Source organism: Anabrus simplex, chromosome 1 (assembly GCF_040414725.1).
Source record: "Anabrus simplex isolate iqAnaSimp1 chromosome 1, ASM4041472v1, whole genome shotgun sequence".
NCBI lineage: Eukaryota > Metazoa > Arthropoda > Insecta > Orthoptera > Tettigoniidae > Anabrus > Anabrus simplex.
Window position 1 is genome coordinate 1,674,197,520 of NC_090265.1, and position 15,224 is coordinate 1,674,212,743.

Below are 15,224 nucleotides of genomic sequence, written 5' to 3' on the forward strand. Positions count from 1 at the left end.
GCCTTTAATGAGGATACTTATATCTCAGAAACTGAAGATATTACAGACCTGAAAATTGGTATTTGTGGATCTCCTTTGAAAATAGAGAAACACGTATTTTTTTTGTTTTTGGAAAATCTAATTAATGGGGGTTAAACAGGAGTGACAAATTGGGGTGAATTTTTAGAAAGACTATATCTACAGTATATCTCAGAAACATAAAATGTTACAGATGTGAAAATTGGTATTTGGAATCTCATGTAAAAGTAAAGAAACATAGGTGCTTTGTTTTTGGAAACTCCACCCACTTACAAGGGGGCATTCCCTACTCGTCACCACCGATTTCGCTCCAATTTATAGAACATTCAGAGCTTGGCTAGAAAGGAGTGTACCCGAAGTGGGAACTCCAGATGGCCAAGCGTATAGAAAATAAAAATAAAAATGCTGACGCGGCTCTCGCACCGTATAAGCTACTTACGTTTGTGCGCACGCCGAGCAATTGTTGGCGTAGCGGTAAGAGCGTGGACTAGTAAGTCGATGGTCGTGGGTTCGACTCCCCGTGTGGAGACAGGTTTTTCTGCCAACTTTTGTATTATTCATTTTCCAATTACGCAAAGAGGTGAATAATTCATTTTATTTATTTATATGCAAAAGGTATTGAAAACTTTAAAAAATGGGGATTTCATTGTCAGACTTTTATCTACCTGCGCCAAGAATCTACTGTTTGTGTACAGCCGCCAGGAGGAACCTTCACTTGTCAGGTGAAAATGAATCTTACAGCGAAACGACTATTCACGTTTATGGCACATTCCCCAAGGAGGGTAGATAGCCGATAAAGGAGAAGAAAGAATAATTTCTGTTTGAAAACGTCAGAAAGGTTCGCAACTCCAAATTTTCCACAATTGTGCGCTCATTAAATAAATGGCGTCCTATATGCCTTTTGAATAAAAATAAAATAAATTAAAATAAAAGAATAATATAAAAATTGAGAAAAATATTCTCCACACTGGGAGTCAAACTCACGACCATTGAATTATTAGTCCAAGCTCTTTACCGCTATGCCAACAACTGCACGGCGTGCGCACTAACGTAAGTGGCTTATACGGCGCGAGAACCATGTCAACATTTTTATTTTTGTTTTCTATACGCTTGGCTATCTGCAGTTCCTACTTTGGGTACTTTAATTTCTAGCCAAGCCCTGCATGTTCTATACATTTGAGCGAAATCAGTGGTGACGAATAGAGAATGCCTCCTTGTTAGGGGAACTAAAAGGGGGTGAAATTTTAAACTGAGCATTTCTACAGTATATCTCAAAAGCTGAAGATGTTACAGGCGTGAAATTTGATATTTGGAATTTTCTTTAAAAATAAAGGAATACGTATTTTTTGTTTTCGGAAATCCACTTAAAGAGAGAAGAGAAATTGAAAAATTAGTTGAATTATTTGTATGAGGATACTATTATCTAAAAAATGAAAGATTTTGCAGGCGTGAAAATTGGTATTTGGAATCTGCTTTAAAATTAAAGAAGCACGTATTCTCGGAAAATCCAATGAAGGGGGGAGGGGAAGATGAAAAATTATTTGAATTAATTGTATGAGGATACTTACATCTAATAAAAACTAAAGTTTTTACAGACATAAAAATTGATATTTGGATCTCCTTTAAAAACAAAGAAAAATGCGTCTTGGGGAGAAATCATTTTGGGGGGCGGGGGTGAAAAGTAGTTGAATTCCTTTTTTGTGGACACACATCTCAAAAACTGAAGATGTTAGATGAAAGGAAGTGTAAAAAGTGAATTATTTTTATGGGGATACTGATATATCAGAACTGAAGGTAACAGATGTGAACATTGGTATTTGGAATCTCCTTTAAACATAAGGAAGCACGCCTTTTTTTTTTTTTTGGTGGGGGAGGGAGTAAATCAACTTAATGGCAGTGGGGTGAAAAAGGAGTTGAGACCAATTGATTGACTGTTCATATTGTACTTATTCTGATCATAAACTGATCATTTTTAATATTTCCTGGGTTTGTTTTCAAGAACCATCTTTTCCTTTGGAGTACATAAAGTTAGATTACAGTAGATTTCCCCTGGCATATAAATAAAAATTTAAACACATTTGAAATAAACGATATGAATGATATTGACCGTGCAACTGTTCACCTCTATAATAAGGTCAATAATTTACGGAAGTATATCATTCGTGTCGCCAGAAATCTCGCACACTTGCCTACGCGCGACGATGGTGCTTGTCACATTTTCAGCAATGAAAATTGAAGATGATGTAATTTACCGCCAAGTAGCAGTCTTGCATCTTGCTGTGGGTCCAGACCATCAATAATAATAATAATAATAATAATAATAATAATAATAATAATAATAATAATAATAATAATAATAATAATGATGATGTTCTGGACCGTTGTCAAAACGTACGGACCACGCTGGAAACAGGTCCTGGCCAGGTAATGACTACGATTGCAGTCTGGCCGTGGGTTCAGTACCGTCAAGGCACCCAAGACGACACCACGCCAGATCTCCTCAAGTATTTCATCCATATTAAAAATGCTTATTGGAAAATATGGCAAAGATTTAGCAACCAACTAACCGGGTGGAATACCTGGACCTAGCCCGGGAAGTACGAAATCGATTGCTGGAAAGAAAGCTTGAAAAATGGGAGGAACTTTGCCGTAATCTCTCAGAAAATGAGTCAGATCACGAATTTTGGCTGATTCTCTTAGAAAACGAGTCAGATCGCGAATTTCGGTGTATTATATATTAAACGTTAAGCATTCAATTATAAATTTCATTATAATACCATAGCGAAATACGGGTATCTTGCTAGTTTCTAAATATCTTCACAGATGAATCCCACTTCAGTTTGCAGAACGATTCCCATCGCACATTAATCTGGAGAGAACCAGGTAGCCGATACAACCACAGGAATATCGTGGACCTGTACCAATATGGTGGTGGTGACGTCATGGTGTGGAGCGGCATCATGTTGAATGCCCGTATGGACCTGCACATCTTCGTGGGTGGTCCGAGGAACGCTGTTAATGCTCGGAGATACAGGGATGAGGTACTAAGACCACATGTTCGACTCTTCAGAGGTGCGGTTGGTCCAGACTTCCTCTTAATAGACGATAATACCCGACCACACCGCGCTGCTCTGGTGGATGAATTTCTGGCTGGGGAAGACATTCATCGCATGGACTGGCCAGCGAGGTCTGCGGATCTGAATCCTATAGAACATGCCTGGGATGCATTGGGGAGGTGAATTGCATCCCGTCAGCCTCCATCAAGGATGCTCCAAGATCTTCGCATTGCCCTTTCGGAGGAATGGGATCGACTGCCGCAGAGCTCTTGGACCATCTGATAGAGAGCATGCCACGTCGCTGCGAAGCTTGTGTGGCCGTTAGGGGTAACCATACACCCTATTAACAGCATATTTTGTTGTGGAAGACATTGCCAAGTTTTGTTAGTTGTTGTCAAAGGCGTACCTTAGGTATCAGAACCTTTCTGACACTGTTGTTTTTTTTTGTTTTGTTTTTTTTGCAAGTTATGTGACATGGTGTGTGAGTCAGCTTCCGTTGTTCAGCAATCTGTCTGACATTCCTATGAGGCGGTATGACCTCGTTTAGTGATTATGCTTAACCTTTGGACACCAGTAATAATAATAATAATAATAATAATAATCATTATCATCATGACGTGTGACGGCAAGTAACCTAGTGCACTCTTCTCAGTTTTATCGTTTGATTCTTCATTTATTTGCTTGTTTAAGGTATCTCCTTTCCAAATAGATAATTATTTTGAGTGTTGATTTCTGTTTCGAGTGATACAAACTTCGTCTTTGTAAATAGTGTTATAGTATTAATTCAATTTATTTTTGCTACTCTAAAAAGTAGTTAGTTTCTTTTTTCCAAGACAATGTTAGAATAGTAACTGGCAAGCATTTATCTCACTTTAGTGTAAATACTTAGTAGCAAGTTGTTATAAAGTCAAAGAAATATAACCTCCTTAATGTCCTCATTTGATGGGCGAATCACCATGAACAATGTCCTATACCTTTACTCCATATGTGTGTCGTGGATAGATTTGGAATAGAACCCAAGCTTTTGACATGCACTCTAATGATTAGGAAATGTGTACTACCCCCTCTAGTACCCTACCAACTGACATTTAGAAGGTAAAATATATTGGATTATTGGGACTCGAACATATAAATAACTGTGTGGCAGCATGAAATGATGTTGCCGTAACGACTATGGTTACCTAGGAAGCTTTCTGTTGAGTTGCTTGCGTGCATCTGATATAGTCGGTGGCAACCACTTGCTAGCTTGGGAAATCTTTAAAAATTCTGTGATAGCTGGACAGGAAACATGATATATTTTATAAACATATACATAGATTACATTATAACAACTTATTTTTCATATAACTTAATGCAGATGTAGATTCAGCTTGATGTGTAGCCATCTTGATTCTTACAGTAGCGTCCTCTATAGGAGCAAAGTCCCAGATAAGAGCGTTTAACTGCCTCTCCAACTTCGGCATAGCCAAACTCGAAAATATTCTGCCAGATTCCACATAAACGAAAGTCATAGTACACGTTTTCAACCGAACTTCCAGATAAAGTAGTTCATTAGCTCAAAATTTTAACTTCACAAAGCTAGATCTTCTTGATATTGTTATTTGGGTATTGTCAGAAGGAGGAAAGGTCCAAGATTGTGCCCTCGAGAAAACTCTCCCAGTATAAGTTGTTCTGAGCTCTGTCTCTTGCTGTTCCATCAACACCATGTTTCACGTTGAATCGCATTTACATAAGGAGATCTGTTAATATGCTGTAAAAAAACAACTGTGAATCATTTGTATCAGCCTCTATTATTTGAATAGTTGCAGGTCTTCTGTAGAATCTGGCAATAATATTATCTTGTTTTGTTTCATAAGGATTGAAAGAAGAAGAAGAGGAAGTGGAAGGTGAAGAAGAAGAAGAGGAGGAAGAAGGAGAGGATGAGGAGGAACATAAGAACATTAAGGAAGAGTGGAAAACACATTGGGGCATTAAGTGTAATGAGTGTGAACAGATATTTCCTTTCAAGTCACAGTTTGATAAACATTATAATAATTCATATGGTAAAAAGCCAATATATACATGTTCATATTGCAACAAAACAATGGAAAAATATTCAACGTTTAGGTCGCATTGTTATCGACACGTTACTGAAGGAAGGTACCGGTAAGTGGTTGCAGTCGTCTTGTATTATACTATATTGTTGCTGTAGTTTTAATTTTGTGTTTGAACATTTCATTGCATGCCTGCATCTGCATAATGTTTTCTGCCTTGAACTTAAAAATGCAGTAAAACTGTCTTATTTTGTTGAGAATACGAAAGGGAATGTAAGAAGAAATCGAGAAGGCTATTTCAGGAATTGTTTCCGTAGGATTCTCGACTCTGCGATTTTATCCATATTGGATTAAATAGCTTGTGATAAGTGCTTTGAATTGTTCATAAATATAAAACAACTCTTGATAAATATATTCTTTTACACTGAGAGAAAGAAACTATTTCTGAACTTCATCCTTTTGAACTTACTGTGGTATGACTGTGAAATCTCAACACTCTTAACGGATGACTAAAAATGTTTAGGAGCGATAGAAACACGATTGTACAGAAGGATGGCTACTCTATGGACCAAAGGTGAGCAGTAATGCTTCTGTGTGCCAAAGATACTTCCAAAGCCTCGTCACCCATTTCCAGACGTGCACCTGGTCTCTATGGACACTTCTAAGATTGGAGAAGAATATTTTGTCATGGTTTGTTTATGATAATGTCAACAGAAGATCTTGTTATGTAGTGTCTCTAGCAAATGTCTTGTGGAGCTTTTCACTATCTTAGAAGTCCTTTCACAGTGCACTGAGACATGGGTGAGAGCACTCTCTCCTGTACCGGGCAAGTTGGCTGTGCGGTTAAAGCCGTGCAACTGTGGGCTTGCATTCAGGAGATAGAGGATTCGAACCCTACTGTCGGCAGTCCTGAAGATGGTTTTCCATGGTTTCCCATTTTCACACCAGACAAATGCTGGGGCTGTACCTTAATTAAGGCCACGGCTGCTTCCTTCCCACTCCTAGGCCTTTCCTGTCCCATCGTCGCTATAAGACCTATCTGTGTCGGTGCGACGTAAAGCAAGTAGCAAAAAATATTTTAGCGAATCTGCTTATTTTGGGGTAATCTGTTTTTACAAGTATTCTTCATTATGCAACGCATCATCATTATTGTATCGATATATATAGAAATGGGATTATGGATATACAGTACATGCAATTATTCTATGCATGTCTTGTATTGTGATAATAGATACTTTCGTCGAGATTCCATTGCTTTCTTCTCAAGTCCATTCCAACTGATCCATTCACCAAGGTGTTTGAAATCCGTGACGATCTCGATTTTTTTTTTTTTCCCCACTTGCAAATATTTTGGAGGATTGTTAATGTTGGTTATTATTTTGGTCTTTCCAAAGACGATTTTGAGACCTATCTTCTCTGCTTGCTTCAGCAGTTCGAAGGACTGCTCCTTGGCTTTCTCCCACGTCTCCCACACCTTATCATTAATAGTCTTAGTTGCAGATATGTTGTCTGTGGTGGATCTGTTACTACGAAACTGATAATAGATACTTTCGTCGAGATTCCATTGCTTTCTTCTCAAGACCATTCCAACTGATCCATTCACCAAGGTGTTTGTAATCCCAATAACATTTTCAGCAAATGGTTTTAAACACTGTAAAAGAATAAAAGACTGAATTTTGTAGGCCACGTTTACAAGAGATATACCACAAAAATTTTGAAGTTCCTCCTTATCCCCTCCTTTATGAATTGGGACAGTAAGTGATTCCTGCCATTCTTTTGGAATAACTTCATCGTGCCATATCCTCGAATGATCTTATATATGTATTTATGTAATCTTTCTCCACCATCTTTAATAAGCTCAGCAGAAATGTTGTCTCTACCTGAAGCTTTATTGCTTTTTAAACGTATAATACTTTGTAATACCTCTCTCTCGATATGATGGCTCTTGTATTTGTTCTTCTGATGGGGAACTAGATGGCTTACCAATACAGGTTTCTGGATCAGCACAATTCAGCAAGGAATCGAAGTATTGCTTACAGTAGTTTAATAATTTGTCCTGATCAGCAATTAAATTTCCAGACTTATCTCATAATAAAACACACCCGGGCGACTGGAGTGGGACGATGATGATGAAGATGATGATGACGACAACGATGATGATAATGATGGTGGTGGTGATGATGATGATGATGATCTCTCATAACTCGATCTTGGTTGACAGTTAATTGTGTTGACAGTTGGATGTCGGATGTTCCTATTTCTGTATTCATCTTGAATTGATTCTATTTGTTGTCTCAGGTAGACTTTTTTCTTTCTACGGATTAATTTACTACATTCTTTCTGTTTTTCTCTGTATAGTTCAACATCTACATTCTTATTAGACTGCAGCCACTTATTATGCCATATTGCCACTTCATTAACTGCATCTTGACATGCTCATCGAAACCTTTCTTTTTCTTACTAACACCTTTGGGTAACATCATTGCTACTGCTGTCATGATTTGTGTGGCGGTATTCCACATTTGTTCACAGACTTCGTCATTTGTTTCATCAATGTCTTCTATAGGATCTTCTCCCAGAATATGGAATCTGTTTGTAATTTTCACATTATACTTAATCTCACATTGCTGTCAAATATTCACAATCCATGATATGTTTTTCCAAGTTAATCAGGAAGGATTTTTCTTCATTTGAACATCCTGATTGTGGAGCATTGACCAGGATTAATTTGTCTTCATTCCAGTTGACTGATGCTTTAATTATTCTATCACTGACAAGGTCAATCTGGATACAAAACACTATATCATTATGAAGTATAAAGCCCACTCCATTTCTTGACTCCATTTTACTTCCAGACTAGTTTTGTAGTCTAGCCGCAGGTGTCTTATTCCTATTACATACATTATCATTATAGACTGTTATGCCTTTCAGCGTTCAGTCTGCAAGCCTCTGAAAATTTACTAAACGTCGCTACAATCCTCGATTTGCAACTAGTGTTGTGGCCTCATTTAGTTCTATACCTCTTATTTTTAAATCGTTAGAAACTGAGTCTAACCATCGTCGTCTTGGTCTCCCTCTACTTCTCTTACCCTCCATAACAGAGTCCATTATTCTCCTAGGTAACCTATCCTCCTCCATTCGCCTCACATGACCCCACCACCGAAGCCAGTTTATGCGTACAGCTTCATCCATCGAGTTCATTCCTAAATTAGCCTTTATCTCCTCATTCCGAGTACCCTCCTGCCATTGTTCCCACCTGTTTGTACCAGCAATCATTCTTGCTACTTTCATGTCTGTTACTTCTAACTTATGAATATGATATCCTGAGTCCACCCAGCTTTCGCTCCCGTAAAGCAAAATTGGTCTGAAAACAGACCGGTGTAAAGACAGTTTCGTCTGGGAGCTGACTTCCTTCTTACAGAATACTGCTGATCGCAACTGCGAGCTCACTGCATTAGCTTTACTACACCTTGATTCAATCTCGCTTACTATATTACCATCCTGGGAAAAAACACAACCTAAATACTTGAAATTATCGACCTGTTTTAGCTTTGTATCACCAATCTGACATTCAGTTCTGTTGAATTTCTTACCTACTGACATCAATTTAGTCTTTGAGAGGCTAATTTTCATACCATACTCATTGCACCTATTTTCAAGTTCCAAGATGTTAGACTGCAGGCTTTCGGCACAGTCTGCCATTAAGACCAATTCGTCAGCATAGGCCAAACTATTTACTACACTTCCACCTAACTGAATCCCTCCCTGCCATTTTATACCTTGCAGCATATGATCCATGTAAACTACAAACAGCAAAGGTGAAAGATTACAGCCTTGTCTAACTCCTGTAAGTACCCTGAACCAAGAACTCATTCTACCATCAATTCTCACTGAAGCCCAATTGTCAACATAAACACCTTTGATTGATTTTAATAATCTACCTTTAATTCCATAGTCCCCCAGTATAGCGAACATCTTTTCCCTCGGTACCTTGTCATATGCTTTCTCTAGATCTACGAAACATAAACACAGCTGCCTATTCCTCTCGTAGCATTTTTCAATTACCTGGCGCATACTGAAAATCTGATCCTGACAGCCTCTCTGTGGTCTGAAACCACACTGGTTTTCATCCAACTTCCTCTCAACGACTGATCGCACCCTCCCTTCTAGGACGCCAGTGAATACTTTGCCTGGTATACTAATCAATGAGATACCTCGATAGTTATTGCAATCCTTCCTGTTCCCTTGCTTACAGATAGGTGCAATTACTGCTTTTGTCCAATCTGAATTCCTATTGTTTTCCAATTTTTTTTTTCACTGAACCCCATGATAAAAATTTTCCTCTTTCCCATCATATCAATGCAAAATTTTTAATTCTCTGTGAGAGTGATTTGGGATATACTTGGAATTTTATTGTATGTACTGGGAAGGATACAGACTTTAGGAACTTATGTCCCACTATTCCTGTATCAAGTTGAGTAGTCCTGGAACTGTCACATGAACTACTGAATAAAGGATACACTGTATCTAGATAACTGTTATTCCAGTGTCCAGTTATCTGAAACTGTATGTAGCATGGACAGCGATATGGTAGGAACGTTGCATATAAATCGCCTTGGGGTACCTGATGTTCTCAAGAGTAAACGCACATTGCCAGATATAAGGATAAGGTTACGGTCCTACATTGGTAAGATAAGAGGGAAGTTTCTATGATTAATTCAATTCACAATGATACCTTCACAGACATAGAGAGAAGGAACAATGTTGAACAAAAATCCAAGCTGGCAGTGGACTACAATAAGAATATGGGTGGAGTGGATATGAGCAACAGGCAGGTGGAGGCATATCCTATTGCACGAGAAGGAGTAAAGAAGTACTACTTCAAACTCTTCATGCATTTGCTATACATCAGGTTTTTTTTTTTTTTTTTCCCATGCTTATCAGCCGTATAAGGAAAATAGAGGAACCAAAGGCAGGTTGCACTTCCTGATTAAGCTGGGCAGTCAGATAGTTGAAGAGAATCATGAAGAAGCAGCTATTGGAATGAGAAGTCCACAAGTAGGAAAGGCCATCTTTGAAAGCTGCACCAACATGATTTACAGAAAGGCATTTCTGAGACTTCATCCCATCCAGTGACCAAAAGAGTGTGTGACAACAATGTCCAAAATATGTTATGTCAAAGGTGTTAGGAAAGGAAGTCTATATTAATGCCCTGATTGCAAAGTTGGACTTTGTGTAGCTCCGTGTTTCAAGGCATACCATTGTAAATAGATACTTGTTGAAATCAAAATATATTCCGTGCTATTTCCCGGTGAAAACTCCCTAGTTAAGCGATTAATTATGTCACTTATGATAACTGAAAACAAGAATGTAGTTTAGTGTAGAGAACTGGAGGCTAGAAGTGCTTAACAGATGATTGGCTTTTATGTTCTTAATTTGTACTATCGACCAGCCATATATTGATAGAACAAGGAACGCATGGGAGTAAAAAATAATACCAATACCAATACTCATTCGGAACAAATGTTACAGGTTCCCTATGGGAATCAACAAGTTTAAAATAATACGAAAATTACTGAAACTCAATCAATCAATCAATCAATCAATCAATACTGATCTGCATTTAGGGCAGTCGCCCAGGTGGCAGATTCCCTATCTGTTGCTTTCCTAGCCTTTTCCTAAATGATTTCAAAGAAACTGGAAATTTATTGAACGTCTCCCTTGGTAAGTTATTCCAATCCCTAACTCCCCTTCCTATAAATGAATATTTGCCCCAGTTTGTCCTCTTGAATTCCAACTTTATCTTCATATTGTGATCTTTCCTACTTTTATAAACGCCATTCAAACTTATTCGTCTACTAATGTCATTCCACGCCAACTCTCCGCTGACAGCTCGTAACATACCACTTAGTCGAGCAGCTCTTCTTTTCTCTCAATTCTTCCCAACCCAAACATTGCAACATTTTTGTAACGCTACTCTTTTGTCGGAAATCACCCAGAACAAATCGAGCTGCTTTTCTTTGGATTTTATCCAGTTCTTGAATCGGGTAATACTGGTGAGGGTCCCATACACTGGAACCCTACTCTAGTTGGGGTCTTACCAGAGACTTATATGCCCTCTCCTTTACATCCTTACTACAACCCCTAAACACCCTCATAACCATGTGCAGAGATCTGTACCCTTTATTTACAATCCCATTTATGTGATTACCCCAATGAAGATCTTTCCTTATATTAACACCTAGATACTTACAATGATCCCCAAAAGGAACTTTCACCCCATCAATGCAGTTATTAAAACTGAGAGGACCTTTCCTATTTGTGAAACTCACAACCTGACTTTTAACCCCGTTTATCATCATACCATTGCCTGCTGTCCATCTCACAACATTTTCGAGGTCACGCTGCAGTTGCTCACAATCTTGCAACTTATTTATCACTCTATAGAGAATAACATCATCCGCAAAAAGCCTTACCTCCGATTCCACTCCTTTACTCATATCATTTATATATATAAGAAAACATAAAGGTCCGATAATACTGCCTTGAGGAATTCCCCTCTTAATTATTACAGGGTCAGATAAAGCTTCACCTACCCTAATTCTCTGAGATCTATTTTCTAGAAATATAGCAACCCATTCAGTCACTCTCTTGTCTAGTCCAATTGCACTCATTTTTGCCAGTAGTCTCCCATGATCCACCCTATCAAATGCTTTAGACAGGTCAATCGCGAAAATTGGGGGATCAGTCCTGGTGATTGCGAAGAACGATAAAAATTTGGTGGGTGTGCCATTTACCAACTGATGAGCCCAACTTAACACACTGGGGCGAAATGCTGGCAACTAGGAATGAGTTAGCTGGTAAATTTATAATGTTCAATAATGGACCAGCTATATTGGTATTATTTTTAACTCCCACGCGTTCCTTGTTCTATCAATATATGGCTGGTCGATAGTAGTTCTAATAATCACAACCGGATGGCAGTACAGGGCATGGTGGCCAGCTGTGTGCTTCTCTTTGATCTATAATACAGTCAAATACTCAAATAGCTTAATAATAGGAAGTGGAAGTCGCAAGCGACTAGCCTGACCTCGGAAGTAGCACGCCGTAGACGTCTACCCGGTGCAGGACTTGCATAAGTGCTTGTGTTACGTCACGCAGTAGTGCTTCTTGATTGTATGTCTTAATATTTTTTTTGGCCAAAATGTCAAAAAAGAAATATGATGCAGCATTTAAAAGCACTGATAGGGAAGAGTTTCCGTATTGCAGTGAATCCAGGAAGGGAGAAACATTCACATTCTGTACTATATGTACGTGTGATTTTTCCATTGTGCATGGCAGGAGGTGCTATTTACACAAACATGTGCAAACCAAAAAACATAAGGAGAGTGTCCAGTGTGTAGAAAGAAACCAGAAACTGAACTTTTCATGTAAAAACCAAGATGTATATCCTGTAATGAATGCAGAGGCTTTTTTTACGTCAATTGTTGTAGAACGTAACTGGCCTGTAAATTGAGCCAACCACATGGGGCCTTTTTTTTTGCAAAATATTTCCTGATTTGAAAATCATTAAACGATATGGGTGTGCTAGAACGAAAACTGCAGCTATCATTACAGAAATGTGCATGGAATAAAGGGCAAAAATTGTATCACATTTGCAGGTGAATTAATTTTCTGTTGCTACTGATGGTAGCAATAAGAGCGACTTGAAAATATATCCTATTGTTGTAACATTTTTTAGGCCTGAACTCAATGAAATTCAGAGTTGTCTACTTTCTGTGCCTAATTTAGAAGGGAATGCTACTGGAGCTAACATTTCCAATCTTTTGCTCTCAACTTCTCAGGAATTCCACATCCATTAAAAAACTGCCTAGCTCTTGTTGCTGATAATGCTCCAGTAATGGTAGGATTAAAGAATGGTGTGGCAGGATGTTTGAAGCAGGAAAATAGTAACATAATCATCTTTGGCTGCTCTTGTCACCTAATTAAGAAGGGTGCGGTGTGCTTACCTGTAAATGTAGATGAAAGTATATATATTTATATACAGTACGTCCAAAGGAGACTGGACGTTTGGAATGAAAATCTGAAGGAGTTTGGAATGGTAATTAGTAAAAAGAAAACTGTAGTCATGCACTGCGAAAAAGAGAGAAAGAGAAGCCAAGTGAACAGAGATGGAGAACGGTTAGAGACTGTAGAACATTTTACGTATCTGGGTAACATTATTAATGGAAGTAATGAAATCAACCCTGAAATTAATAACAGCAGTCAGGGGCGCGCAGCTGTGAGCTTGCATCTGGGAGATAGTGGGTTCGAATCCCACTGTCGGCAGCCCTGAAGATGGTTTTCTGTGGTTTCCCATTTTCACACCAGGCAAATGCTGGTGCTGTACCTTAATTAATGCCACAGCCGCTTCCTTCCAACTCCTAGGCCTTTCATATCCCATTGTCGCCATATGACGTATCTGTGTCGGTGCGACGTAAAGCAACTAGCAGCAGCAAAATTAATAACAGACTAAGTAAAGGTACAGCATTTTATCATCAACTCAGAGAGCTTTTATGGGATGACAGAGTACCCAAGAGAACAAATTTTAACTTTATATAAACAGTATTTCATACCAATTGTAACATACGGACTAGAAACGCTAGTATCTAATGAGAGACATGTTAGTAAGATCCAAGCAGTAGAAATTAAATTTTTAAGAACATTGGTTAAAAAGACAAGAAGGGAGATAGAATTCAAAATTTTAAAATCTGAGATGAGCTAAATATAGAAGATATAGGAAGCAAGACTGAAATGACTTGGACATCTAAAAAGAATAGGAAAGGAACAGGTAGCAAGAAGGGAATTGGAAAGAGAAGTTAAGAGAAAGAGACCAGTTGGAAGACTGAAAAGAAGGTGGATGGATCAGATTTGGAAGGACATTAGGGAAGCTGGATTGGATGTGGCAGAAGTAATGGAGCAGGAAATGTGGAAGGTCAGAAAGGAGTGGAGGAGGCTTGTTAACCACACCCGGGCAACTGGAGTGTGACATTGATGATGATGATGATGATGATGATGATGATGATGATGATGATGACAGTATTTTATTATCTGGAAAGGAGTGCAAAGAGGAAAAGTTCAGAGAAGTTTGGATTTTACACAACACAGAGATCAGGAAATTTCTGAAGCATGCGCCTACTCGATGGTTATCACTAAAAAGGTGTTTAGATAGAATTTTGTTACAGTGGGACCCTTTGATTACTTTATTCAGGAGCACAAATTGTCAGTAATGGTTCTCAGATGGGAACTTCGGAGACTTGCAAAATTCGTAAGCACACTCTAAGTGCAGATGTGTCTTGTTTGTCTGAAAAGTTGAAGCATTGTCATAACATTTCACTACACTCCTCAGTAAAAAATGTAAAACCCAGTCATCAGTTTCACCCCCAAAAAAATAAAACTACTGAAGACACTAAGAGCCATGCTTTGTCACATAAATAACGACTGTTCATGTTCCTTTTATCAAATTTTCTGAACATTCTGACTAGTGAAACGGAACATTTAGATATAGAAATATTCTGCACTTCGAGTTCTGTAACTTTCAGCTTGAAGAAACAGACCTGGCAAAAGGAAGAATTGATCTTCAGTGGGCATGGGTAGGTCAGATGAAATCAGCTGATGGTGTACTTAAATATGACAGACTCTCTAAGGTGATGCTTGCTATTTTATCAATTCCACATAGCAATGCAGAATATGAAAGGACTTTTAGCAGAGTCACAAAGACAAAAACACAGTTCAGATCTTGCTGTCTGAACAAACTTTGGGGAAACTTTTAACCTTGAAATCAATTCAGCAAGGCAAGTGCTTTGAGCAAAAATTTAGTTCCGAGTTTCTGAAGAGGGCTAAGTCAGCTACGGGTGTATTGAAAAACAATTAGTTGTAGTGTGTTCAGCATGTTGAAGGATGAGAAGTCACATGGTCCTAAAGTTCAGGTATGCCTGGTATTTAGTATTCACGTATAAATAATTAAAAATTATATATACTGTAGAACCTTGGATTGCGAGCATAATTCGTTCCGGCAACATGCTTGTAATCCAAAGCACTCGTATATCAAAGCAAGTTTTCCCATAAGAAACAATTG

General features: G+C 38.4%; 1 protein-coding gene across 2 annotated transcripts in view; it reads left to right on the top strand.

Moving 5' to 3' along the window:
* Positions 1 to 15,224, top strand: part of LOC136858674 (serendipity locus protein H-1) — a 318,900-nt gene that overhangs the window by 230,020 nt on the left and 73,656 nt on the right. For both annotated transcript variants that reach the window (XM_067138392.2, XM_067138393.2), the window contains one exon: positions 4,931 to 5,219. In XM_067138392.2, the coding sequence (XP_066994493.2) occupies positions 4,931 to 5,219 (289 nt within the window). The remainder of the gene's footprint in view (positions 1 to 4,930; positions 5,220 to 15,224) is intronic.